We start from the raw sequence: 13,386 nt of genomic DNA, 5'->3' as shown, positions 1-13,386 counted from the left end.
TTACAGATTACATATTTACACAATGGCAGTAAATTATCCATAATTTAATGTTCCGTAATTCTTTTTTCTCTTACATTTTCTTTTCTAAAAGTTCCTACTGCTTAAATACATTTGGAAAGTCTTCCAGTTTTACGGAACTGTACATACCATTCACTAGTCAGGTCACTATAATTACAAAAAATGGAAAGGCCACACAATTAGTTAAATTAGACATTTTTATGATTTAATCATTAGCTTTTCATCATATCACAAACCCCAATTTGGGAAACCTTGGTGTAAAATAATGTTTAATGCACTTCTTGCATACAAATGGGAATGGGATCATTATTTTCTCTTTACTGTAATCACCGGCATATTGTAAAAATGTCTAGTTGTGACATTTGGTAATATTTATATTCTAAATCATGATTCCTCAGCAAAACAATAAATTCGAATGAATCAATAATTAATTAATCGATTAATCGATAAAATTTCCCAGCCCTAATATATATATATATATATATATATATATATAGATATAGATATAGATATTTGCACGTATGTATGATCAGAGGTGGGTAGAGTACCCAAAAACTGTACTCAAGTAAAAGTAAAAGTACTTCTAGAAATATTTACTCAAGTAAAAGTAAAAGTACTAGTCTGAATAGTTACTTGAGTAAGAGTAAAAGAGTATCGGATAAAAAATCTACTCAAGTAGTTAGTTACTAGTTACTTTGGGTCATATATACTCAGCCTATTTTTATTTAGATATATAGATAAAATGTATGTGTGTGTGTATAAATTTATATATTTCATCAGCCTTTACTCCAATTTATGTAATTTATTATAAAACCCTGTCTGTTTACTTAAGTAACAGATATAGGTGTCATGCCTTAACATATTTTTAATACGACTGACTTTATATTAAATGTGAATTTAACATTGAAAGTTAATGTGATATAAATATTGCTACTAATCTTTCATTGTTCAGAAAGAGAGCAAATAACATTTACATTATTAAAGATAATTTTCACTGACAGTCTAGATTTCAATCACTCTCAGAAACTTCCATTAAAATCACTGAAACTGTTAACACTGTGAAATGTGAAACACACGAGAGAATTCATTGATTCATGAACCAATTCACTGGTTTGCCAATTGGATTGATCAAGCCTTTGAACAGAATTGACTCAAAAGAATGAATCATTTGCGAATGGGCATCGCTCATTGTCCAGAGAAAAGTAGACGGCGCGTTTGGAATAAACTGAAGCAGTTATAACATTTATTGCATTAAGATAAAGTAACGAGAGGAGCGTAACGAAGCGTAACCACAGTAACGAATTAAAAGTACAGATTTTTCCCAAAAAATGTACTCAAGTAAGAGTAAAAGTACCCATCTTTAAATATACTCCGAAAAGTATTAGTTACCCCAAAAAATCACTCAAGTAAATGTAACGAAGTAAATGTAACTCGTTACTACCCACCTCTGTATATAATTTTACTTGATTACTATATATTTAAAGAAATCTCTCTTAAAGGGGCTGGCCTCTCATGCACATGTGTTCTCCATGCAGACTGTAAGTGACACAAAGAGCTCTAGAGAGGGTCATATGAAGAATCTCTTCATATGATGGGAAGAGCTGCTCTCTCCTGCATTAACCTGAGAAAGGTCAGGCAGACACCTCGGTGATTACTGCAAAGGGCCTTGAGTGGACACAGGCAGGTTTTCATGAATGGCTTTGTACTCATGCATGCTTGAATGTGCAAGCGTGTAAAGTGGCATGGGTTTGTGTACGTGATTCGGGGAAGGTTGGACGAGAAGGACATCGTTGGAGGGAAATGTTATTAAAGGACGAAATGAACTCATCTTGTAAGATGTACTAGTTCTTTGTATGAGGATGTCTTGTGAGGAAAATAGAAAAAGGAGTAAGAGGACAAATAGCAGCTTATTATCATGAAGACGACGGGAAAGGCAGTGGTTGTGCTGCTGGTATGTGTGTCGGCGTGTCTGACAGTGTGCTACACAAACAGGAAGCTGAACGTAACAGTCAATAATCATTATCTGGCACAGCGAGTGCATGTATTTAAGTACGGGAGTGCATTCAAACGTTGTTTGAAATATAGTAAAATATAATCACACCCAATCAGCTATGATTGTTTCTTTAAAATGTCTTTTTGAATTACTTTCAAAAGCAAAGGTGTTAAGCATACTGCGGCCATCAAATATTAAGGTGCATGGTAGACATACTGTACTGACATGGTAAATACAGGGTAATAAACTGTATACTCTAGTTCAAATTAGTGCAAAAACAAACACTCATTTCGTCAACAGATGATTCCAGAATTTTTCCCATTCATTTTCTCCGTAGGGATTTCAAAACAACATTTGAAATTCACAGAAAACGCCAAAGGCTGTGTACGTCTTTTATGAGCCAATGAACTACGCAGCTCATGAAGCACTGTAGATGATGTAACTAAATTTGTTGAATGTAAAATTATTCATAGACATAGACAAGGTACAAAATTAAATATATTTGAAGTTTATTACTAAATAGTCAAATATATACACAATAATAATTTATTTAAGATACTGGAGAAATTTAAATTTTATACTACTGAAATAAGTATTTCTATAAAAGGTCTATATGATTTTTACTGCTGTGCTTCAATGATCAGCCTGGCTTGTGAATATAAATTAGATTACATCAGGAAAGTAGCCATATTAGGAGCACACAGATTATGATCAGCTAATGAAAATGCTGGTTTTATGCAACCCGCCTACATTTTTATTCAGTGCACTCCGGTCAAGCAAATGAAGCTCTTAAAATATAATTAGTACTGTCCAAAAATTGGGCAGGGGACCCTCAGAAATTTCTAAAAGTGCAAGAAATGTTGTAAAGGTTCCAAATGGAACATTACATTATGAAAAAATCCCTGATTGCTACACTCAACATTCCACTCAAGTGTGGTAGGGGTTAAAAATAACAATGCATTATTCAGACCAGTCAAATGCATGAATACATGAATAAGTTGTAAAAAGCTCTCCCATCTGTTATTAGAAGCGAGAGCGTGGAAAATGTGCCTTTTTAATGTGCCCGTCCTTCTGTAATCTGCCTTATCTCACTTCAACACTACATCCTCCCCCTTCGGAAGTGAGCAGGACGGCAGGGAGAGAGAGAGAGAGAGAGAGAGAGACATAGACAGAGGAGGAGAGCGAGAGAAACAGATTTGTATAAGAAGTATACTCATTCTCCAGGGAATAAGCAGCAGAATGAAAGCTCTGGTGATGGCATTGATCATATTCTCGCTGACATCCGGGTGTTTTTTTTGTGAGCCTATATAGAGTAGCTGTGTGGTAGTGTTGGTATAAGACAAGCTACAAGTGATATGCCAGATTTGAGCCTGATGGATCCCAACATGGGGGTCCAAAAGTTTAAAACCACATAATAGCTTAGGATTTAAAATCTCATGGTTTAAAAATTTGAAATGACTAATTGTTTGGGTCAAAGCATCACATTTACAGAATGGGTTTAGGCTTAATTGTCCTGTGCAGATCCCCATAGACCCCAACACTATTTACCAGAACCATGCAGGATAATTTTAGCAGATGACACTGGTTTTTAGCTAAATGAGTTAAAAAAAAATTCTCTATGATGGATGTTGCTAGATCACATAGTACCTGCTTCCAGAATTCATTTAGAGGACTCCATTATTGAAGGAGAGTGTCGATGTTGCTATAATTGTTTGCCGGTGGAGAAGCTAAGACTGTGTACCAGACGTAACCCAAGCTAAATTTAGTCTGAGAGTGAGGAACTGCAGGGTTTATTCTCAGATGGAGTAAGGAAGCTGAGAAGCTGATGAGTGTGAATTGAGTCTCCTGTCACGGAGACAGGTGAATGTGGTATGGCAAGCATCTCCATGCACGAGCACGGGAGCCGACGTAGGGGTCGAACAGGGTGAGTGAAAAACTCATTTGCACAAGCCAGGGCTGGCATGCCATCGGCGGTGGCTGCCGTGCTCAGTGGCCATGGAGGTGTCACCAGTGCCTGAATAACGAGCTATCACAGGGAACAATCAACCAAACTGCACATTAGTTTTCAGATCATGTCTCTAATAAGGGAGACAAAAGTGCATTCACACACCTAAACCATTAACAAATGCTTAAAGCTGATGATTGTAAATTGTCATGGCTAAATACAGTATTTTATCTAATACTTATACACACAAAACTATAAACAGCACAATCATATGTTGACAAGGCTTAAATCAAATAACATGTAGGAGAGGTAAACTGTTACATTTTTAAGTGCTCTAACTTGAAAAAACAAAACCAAAACGACAAAAATATGAAAAATTTCCATAGACAATCACAAGGTATGGGCCTGAATATTATGTGTTCTGAATATTATACAGTCTCCACCCAGAAAACCCTAAAACTGCATAGCAACACTCCAACAAGCCACACCTTTTAGCATTTTGCTTAAATAAATAATAATTTCAGAATAAATAAATAAATAAATATGAAATATATATGAAAGCTTTGCTGAAAGGTGACACTAAAATGACACTTTCTGTGACACTAGTGCGGCCAGACAGTATATACATACACACATGTACTGTACACACACACACACATATATGCACATATAAATATATATACACTCTTCACTTTTCAAAAAGCTTATTTTTAAGCTCACCTTTATCTACATAAAAGCATTATTAATCAACCATTCTGTTCTTTTCTTCTGAGATGGCTCGCTATTATGATGTGTTCAAACAGTATATCCCTATGCTACTTAGCCTCGGGGTAAACTCAGAGTGTTGCTTTAATATAGACTAAGATGTGTTTGAAGAAAGATCATAAATCAACAGTCTCTCATGGCTGCTGCTGCAACTGTTATGTGCTTGGATGAACATCAGCTTTGGCATCATTAAAGGACAGTAAAGCACACATGTAGCACCCCATATATGTGAGAATTGGTTGAAAGAGAGTGTGAGAAGCAATCGAGGGGAAAAAAAGGCCCATATGTGTCCAACAGTATCAACACCTGGAGTTATAGCAGGTAAAGCATCTGAGAGAAATGAGCCATATTTCCCAAGTGAAGGAACACAGTTTCAGCTGTCAATAATGGGACAAACATATTGATTCCTCCATTAAGCAGCGTCCCATGATACCCTGAGGTTAAGGCTTTTCCACCCCCGCTCTTCCGTACAGCAGAATAATCTCATTTAGACAACAGAAGCCGTCAGTTTCAGGCTCTGCGGCTAGTTTAAGTTGTAGGCCTGGTTGAGGGAGTGAATTTTTGATGAACAGATTTTACCACCTCTGTGCTGTGGGCACTCAAAAGTGGTTTTCATCAGCCGAGTCTGGCTGGAGGTGAAGAGACGTTAATGTGTAAAAAAAAAGACAGAGTGAGAAAAGAGAGCACTCCTGGCAATCACAGTAATTCCAGACGTGCTCTGCACACATATGATCAATGCTTTCATTGATCGATCGCTCTGGCCCAATGCTCCGCTGTACCGCTGCCAATCCAGACGAGTTCCAGCATACTGCCCACCTGAAATGAGCTCCACACACACTCCACTTCTTTCCTCCACTCGCTGAGTCTCTGAATGACTGACTGACTCACTCACACAAACAGCTGGAGATTCAGTTTACCCACCGGAGTTCAATATTATTGAAGCACCTACGCTCCCCTGCTCATCTTTAAAAACCAGCACCTCTCTGTATTTCTTTTTCTGTATCACCTTTTATCCTGTGCATGTGGTGCAAACGAACCCTTTTCACTCCTGCCAATAGAGTGTGAATTGAAAACACCTACCAGCTATAAATATGTTTATTTTGGCTACTCAGCTGTATTTTAATTTTGAGTCAGTTTCCCCAAAAATTATTAATCAGTACGGCCATTTTCAACATTGATAATGATCATGATAAATGTTTCTTGAGCGGCAAATAATTTTATTATACTGATTTCCGAAGGATCAAGTGACAATGAAGACTGGAGTAATGGCTGCTAAAAATTAAGTTTTTAATTTTTTTTTTTTTTTTTTTGCAAAAAATTCTATACCACCGGAGTAGATGTTGGCAAAAGATGGCAGCTAACCTGACTCTCATCTCCCACCTCTACCCAGGAGAAACACTGAAACGCCCGTTATCTATGGCCGCTGATCCCATTTGAGCGAGAGAGATATGACCCCTGATAGCCACACTGAAAATTTCATTAGCACAATAGCAGGGAGGCTACTGCCCATTAAAGCCCTGCCGCGGAGCCTGCACCGATTAGCATGGAGCCAAACTTCAACTGCATTAGCACAAGTGATCTTTAGTGCATTTCTCAATGGAGGCTGGAGTTTACTGATAGGCTGGGGCTCTCATTCCTCAGGACTGATCATTTCCTGCTAGACAGCATGTGAGGTGGCTAATTAGAGCTCTTTGAAAGCTTTGTACGGCATGTTCCACTGAATCACGTAATTAAGGCTCACGCTGGCCAGGCCAACTGCCACAGAGCCCTTTTAATGATGGGCCACATTTCACATATTAGTTATCATTCATGGAAATAAACTGATTAGAATATACATGATGAACTGAAAACACGAAACTCACATTCTCCATGCCATAGAAGATCTATCCATATAGGGATTCATGAATATAGAAACATTGGGATAATATGTGGATAATTATTGTTTTTGGCATCTACACTATCAAAAATGCTTGAATTAAAAAAAAAAAAGTGTGAGCAAGTGGAAGGGTGTAAATATAGTTTACTATACTTACTATACTTGTAAGTATAGTAAAAACTTCTGTGTAGTTAATCCAACTTGTGAGCATGGTCCAAGATTGACTAACTTAGAGTAAAAACTTATAAAGAGCCAAATAATAAATAATAAATAACCAAAAGAGCTTTATTGCTACGTTTTCAATAAATAAGTAAACAAATCAACAAAACTTTCTTGCAATGTACAGTGTTTTATTTAAATATATATTAAATATTTTTTTAATTTAAATTGAAACAGACTAATGTAACTTTTTTACAGATTAATATTTTATATTTTGCTTTAGTACATTGACTAAGGATTTTAATTAAAATATATATATTTTTTATTAAATTATAATAATTTCTTACACAGTACAGTATATAATGTTTATACATAAAAATAACTGACCATCATCATATTTTGGGACCCTTTGCATTAAAAAAAAGAAAGAAAGAAATCCTCTGGTGTAAGAAACATGCTTCACTGTTTAAATTCACTAAAAGAGCAACCAAATATTATTCTAAACTCCTTTTGTGTTCCTAAGACATTAGGATGATTTTTGGTGAATTTAAGAACAACAGTCAGCAGGTCCTCACAAGTGTAGATGTACTGATTTGTGCACGTTACTAGACTTACCACAGGGCCCTCTGCGCATCACCTTGATGCGTCTCTGTGTATTGCACTGGGCCTTCTCCAGCTCACACTCATTGGAATAAGTAGAGGAGTCAGAACCGCACACCGGCGCCACCACAGACACGCATACAATCTTCTTACAAACACACTCTCCTTTAGAGGGGTCAGTGGAGTCTCTCTCACACAGCGCTCCAAATCCACACAGCTTTCCTCTGCAACCTACAAAGAGACACAAACATAAGAATCAATTTTAGAAAGCCACAATCATATGAAAAGTGCAGCGTTCTAGAACACAACAGTGATATGAGGATGGAACAAAAGATCCTCGTAAAACAGCTCATGGAAAGTAGTGTTCAGTTTAAAAACTCTTTTAATTAACTCATGACCTTCAGAACTCCTGTCTGAAGAGACAGGATTACAGCATTATTATCTTTGCTTCCTTTTATTATTTTGCTTTCTTTTTGTGGTACTTGTCCCAACACAAGCACTCTGCTAGGAAGATCTGGTTTTAGACAGTTCATTAAAAAATGGAAATTGTATCATTACATTCAAAAATAATGTAAAATAAAATAAACATTTACAAACATTATAAACATATTTGTGTTCTTCTCACTGCACAACAAATCCAAAACCCAAATATACATTGACTAAGCAACTAAAAATAGCTAATAAATAATATAATAAAAATGTCAAACTATTTCCATGTTTTCCCCACAAAATTACTTTCTTTTTCATAACCTATGAAAAGCACACTTTCTTTCCACTCTGTCACAGCATCTTACTTTCTCCTATTCTCCACTACAAACGCACACACATACATAACAACACTGTGGAACAAACTCACACAAACTTGTCAGCGCTGACCCCTAATTTATCATTAAATTAGTTTTGTAACTGAAAAGCTGCATGCCATTTCTCAATAACGCTGCTGTTTTTGAAGAAGTTAAACTTACTGATTCGCTATTGCTACTGGTATTGGTAAATGATGCTGCTGAATAATTTTGAGAGACAAACATTGCAGTACTCTGGCAATTCCTACTTTTAATCCATCTCTCTCATTATGTTTTGTAATCAGCAATGGGATTCTGTGATAGAGAACACTGTAACAAGTACCTTGGATTAGGGCTGCACGATATTGGGAAAAAATTACATTGCAATATTTGATTTTTCTGCGATATATATTGCGATATGAAATCTAATAAAAAATTTTCTTACAAACAAAAATGGGGTGAGCACACTTACATTCTCATTTTAAATGATTTAAACATAGACACCATCGTGTCAATTGATTAATATGCGCGAGGGAGAGAGAGCAAGACAGCGCTCGTGTTGTTTGAAGACGGTCTCTCTCTCTCTCTCTTTCTCTCCCTCTCTCCCTCTGTCTCTCTCTCTCTCTCACGCGCTCTGTCTCACGCGCGCTCTCTCTCTCTCTCTCTCTCTCTCTCGCTCTCACTCTCTCGCACGCTCTGTCAAAACTTCCACTCTATGATGGTTAAGCTGTGCAATTAATCTGCGAATCACATTCGTCAAGGGCCGGGGAGCAGCTGGCCCGTACAGTTAATGAATAACGGATCAACTACGACAACCTATATCGCACATCCTGCGATGTGACTATCATGGATTCGTACATCGCGATATCGATGCTTAAACGACACATCGTGCAGCCCTACCTCGGATGAATTTTATATATTATTTATTATATAAATTCAACCCTGACGATAATACCTAGTGTATTCTAATTCTGACTAAATATACAGTATACATAACTGTTCCAGCACTGCAGACTACTGTGCATCTATTGGATTTTGCTGATATTGCATTAAAAAATTGTCATTTTGGACCATCTGCCCCATGGACCTGCCCAGGCCTTAGTTTGCCCCACTCTGTTCTATAGTGGACATGAATGGAAACAACAACAACAAAAAAAAACTGCCCACCCATTTGCCCCAATAGCAAATGCAAAAATCCACAATAGCATTTCTATGACTTTCAAAAAGAGGGGTAAAAATTCAAGAGATTGAATACCTTGACAGAAGAAAGAAGGATGTCAAATATGCCATCACTCATTGTATTAGAAACACTCATGCAGCAGATTTAAGCAGTTTCTGTAATTTAATGTGATGTTTACACACACACACGTTTGTTTTTGTGAAAAGTGGGGACATCCCGTAGGCGTAATGGTTTTTATACTGTAGAAACTGTGTATTCTATAGCCCTACAACAACCCTACACCTAACCCTAACCCTCACAGGTAACCTTGTGCATTTTTACTAAAAACTAATTCTGTATGATTTATAAGCATTTTGAAAAATGGGGACATGGGTTATGTCCTCATAAGTCACCCTCTCCTTGTAATACCTGCATCATACCCATGTCATTATACAGAGTTGTGTCCTGATATGTCACAAAAACAAGAGTACACACACACACACGTTCCTGATCACTGACTTCATACAATAACACACAAACACAAAAAAGAATCTGTGTTAACTCCTCTGAGACATTCCTGTCTCACAATTGCCATCAAAACACAAACATCCCTTCAAATCAATTCCCTCAGGCAAGGTCCAATATGGCAAGAACCTAGAGCTGCCAGAAACTTATTGACACCTATCAGGTGAATGCAATGAGCTTTTCTTTTTTTCTTCTTTTTTTATCAGTAGTCGGCTACCTACATAGAATCACACATGTGGAACATAAGCGGATACACATGAGCTTGAGGCATGAAGAGAGTTGGATTTAAACTCCGCTGTCAATCCGACATGCTCACCTGCCCACTGTTGTCTCTTACACAGTGCTTGTCACCTATGTACCTATTTGAGATTCATCGCAGCACTTTGGCTGCTTGGTTGATTCTGAGTAAATCAGGTCAAAACCAACAACTTGAGGACACAGTCATATAGACTCTGTGAAAGCCTCTCAGTGGGATTGGGCTGCAAAGGACAGCACTTCTTGGAGACTTACTCTTCAGTCGCATATCTAGAGACTAATTAAAGAGGCTGGTGTTATTCCTATTATCTGACACTGTATAAATTAATGTTCAGAAGAAAACAAGAAAGCTGAAAAGAAAGAGTGGAAAATAAGACATTTTGTTTTCTTTATCATTATGTAATTTTGCTCCTTTATGTTATAAACCTTTTACAATTTGCACAAAATTTCTATATTCATCAAGGAAAAATGGATAGCCAGAGAATTAAATAGCTTTCCTTAAAGACACGTATGAATATATAATATATACTTATAGGAAAATATACTTTAGTTATGTTAAAATTAAAAAATTCTAGCCAATACAAATACATGTTTTAATTTTGTGTCCATCATCTACAGTAACCAACATAAAAAAATCTATACTATTTTGTTTAAATGAATGTACATTTACATATTATATGATTTTTTTTCTCATTGCATCACATGAATAAATTATATTTTTTTAAGTATATTTAATAGAAAGCTGTTATTTTAGTTTGCTGTATACAGTATTTACAATCATAACTATATATATATATATATATATACACACACACAGACAGTACAGACCAAAAGTTTGGAAACATTACTATTTTAATGTTTTTGAAAGAAGTTTCTTCTGCTCATCAAGCCTGCATTTATTTGATCAAAAATACAGAAAAAAGTAAGATTGTGATATATTATTACAATTTAAAATAATTTTTTTAAAATTTATTATACTTTAAATTATCATTTATTTCTGTGATGCAAAGCTGAATTTTTAGGATCATTATCACATGATCCTTTAGAAATCATTCTAATATGATGATTCATTATCAAAGTTGGAAATAGTTCTGCTGCTTAATATTTTTTCAGAACATGTGATACTTTTTTAGGATACTTTGATGAATAAAAGGTAAAAAAAAAAAAAAAAAAAAAAGAAGCTATGTTTTTAAAATATAAATATTTTGTAATAACAATATACACTACTGGTTAGTAATTTGGGGTCAGTAATTTTTTTTTCTTTCTTTTTTTTTTTTTTTTAAATAAAATCAATACTTTTATTCAGCAAGGATGTGTTAAATTGATAAAAAGTGATAGTAAAGAAAATATATTATTAGACATTATTTTTTATTTTGAATAAATGCAGTTCTTTTTAAACCTTTTATTCATCAAATATATTAGACAGCAGAACTGTTTCCAACACTCATAATACATTTATCAATAAATAAATTCAGCTTTGCATCACAGGAATAAATTATATTTTTTAAGTATATTCAAATAGAAAACTATTATTTTAAGTTGTAATAATATTTATATATATATACAGTATATATGTGTGTGTGTCATGTTATATTAAAATACATACTGTACACCAACATTACACCTAAAATCATTTTGCAAAACAATTCCTATTTTTCCTGATTATTATGTGGGTCCACGTAATAGTATTTCCATCAAAACTAGAAACTTTAGATGCAAACACTTTTAATTGTGTAGATATTAAAAGCCACAAATAAGAAGTCAGTGTTGACTCACAGTGACTCACATTTTCCCACAATCCCTACAGTGTATATCAATGACTGTGGACTGTGTACTATGCACAGAGAAATCAAGCATTTAAACCTGGTTGCTGTTGAGCATTATCATATATAGATGTAATAACAGAGCAGACAACCTGGACCTAGGGTCAGTGACTGAACGTCTGTGCCTGTGAGCGTGACAGGTGCTGAATGTTGGAGCGATGCAAATTCATGTTTCAATAATGTATATGTATGTGAAACATCTACTACTTAATGCTTATTGATAGGGGGAGGGAATCTGAAGCCCTGCAAGTCCATTCCATCACTGAGAGTATAAAATGAATAATGAGAAAGCTTTTCCATGGAATGCGATTCTCAAGTGAGACAGACCACACATATTTTCATTCCATATATGTAGTTTATCAGTCATTTAATGCTTTAGCTGCTATATATCATAATGTTGTAATGCCTAATTTCAGTTGTAGCATTTGATTTATTCTAGATTTAAATCTAGTTTAACCAATTTATCATTTATCAGCTATAACAAGAAATATTGTCTTATCATTATCAGGTACAAATCGATTATAGAAGCATCTCTAGTTCTGATTGGATGAATTGTGTCAGTTACGCATTCCGTGTAGATTGAAAACTTGTTACACTGCTCATTATTTATGCATTAGGTACCCATGTCTTTTGCAATCGGCGTTATGTAGAAGTGTGAGCAGAGTCTTCCTGTGGCTGCACATTTCTGCCGTGATGTCAGCCTAGGCGTTTTGAGCTTCATGCTCATTTTCCAGACATGTGGTGCCACAACCATGAGCGCTGGAACATGTTGCCATGACAACAACCCTAGAACCAATGGGGAAAAGACGTTGTTGGTTTTACAATGTGTCCCATTTCCACATATAGATGTGTGTGAAGTTGTGTGAATGGAAGCTCAAGGCTTCAGATACAGTATATTTGTGCTTTCCGGATCGGATTTAATATGTATTAACCTATAGTTCTCTAAGATACAATAAGAGATGTCACTTGTCCCGTTTTCATTTAATCAAATCTCTCAAGTCGTTTTGGTGTTTTGTTAAACTGCTTCAGTTTGAGAAGAAGAGATCCATTATTGGCTGTTTTAGCTTTAAACTGAGTCCCTGTAATCATTTCACTTTAATAATATTAATGTTAATACAAAATGATGGTCCAGTGATGGGGCTGCGGAGGTACAAAAGACAAAACAGTGATAAGCAATACTAAAAGGATATTAAAGCATGATTGGGTTGCTAAATAAATGGCTGAGGAATAATGGCTTGTTTGTGTCAGTGAGGACACATTCATCTCCTGGCAGACATCCATTTTCTGAAATATTATTCTAAAAAAATCTCATTTATAGCAAGACCACCAGGGGTATGTGTGATTCACCTCTGCTCTGTGCATGAGTAATGGAGAAAGACTCTGGAGACTATACCATTGAGGCAAACACAGCATCAATTTTGCTCTATAATAACAAAAGGGAGGGAGCGAGCGAATTGTGTCTAGTAGAATAAGCAGACTTCAGTAC

General features: G+C 35.7%; 1 protein-coding gene across 1 annotated transcript in view; it reads right to left on the bottom strand.

Moving 5' to 3' along the window:
• LOC132129020 (agrin-like) overlaps positions 1-13,386 on the bottom strand; it is a 268,355-nt gene that overhangs the window by 103,481 nt on the left and 151,488 nt on the right. The window contains exon 5 of the mRNA XM_059540418.1: positions 7,372-7,587. Coding sequence (XP_059396401.1) covers positions 7,372-7,587 — 216 coding nt within the window. The remainder of the gene's footprint in view (positions 1-7,371; positions 7,588-13,386) is intronic.

The sequence above is a fragment of the Carassius carassius genome, chromosome 46 (genome assembly GCF_963082965.1).
Source record: "Carassius carassius chromosome 46, fCarCar2.1, whole genome shotgun sequence".
NCBI classification, from domain to species: Eukaryota; Metazoa; Chordata; class Actinopteri; order Cypriniformes; family Cyprinidae; genus Carassius; species Carassius carassius.
Note: the sequence above shows the minus strand (reverse complement) of the source record. Positions and strands in the feature narration are given on the sequence as shown.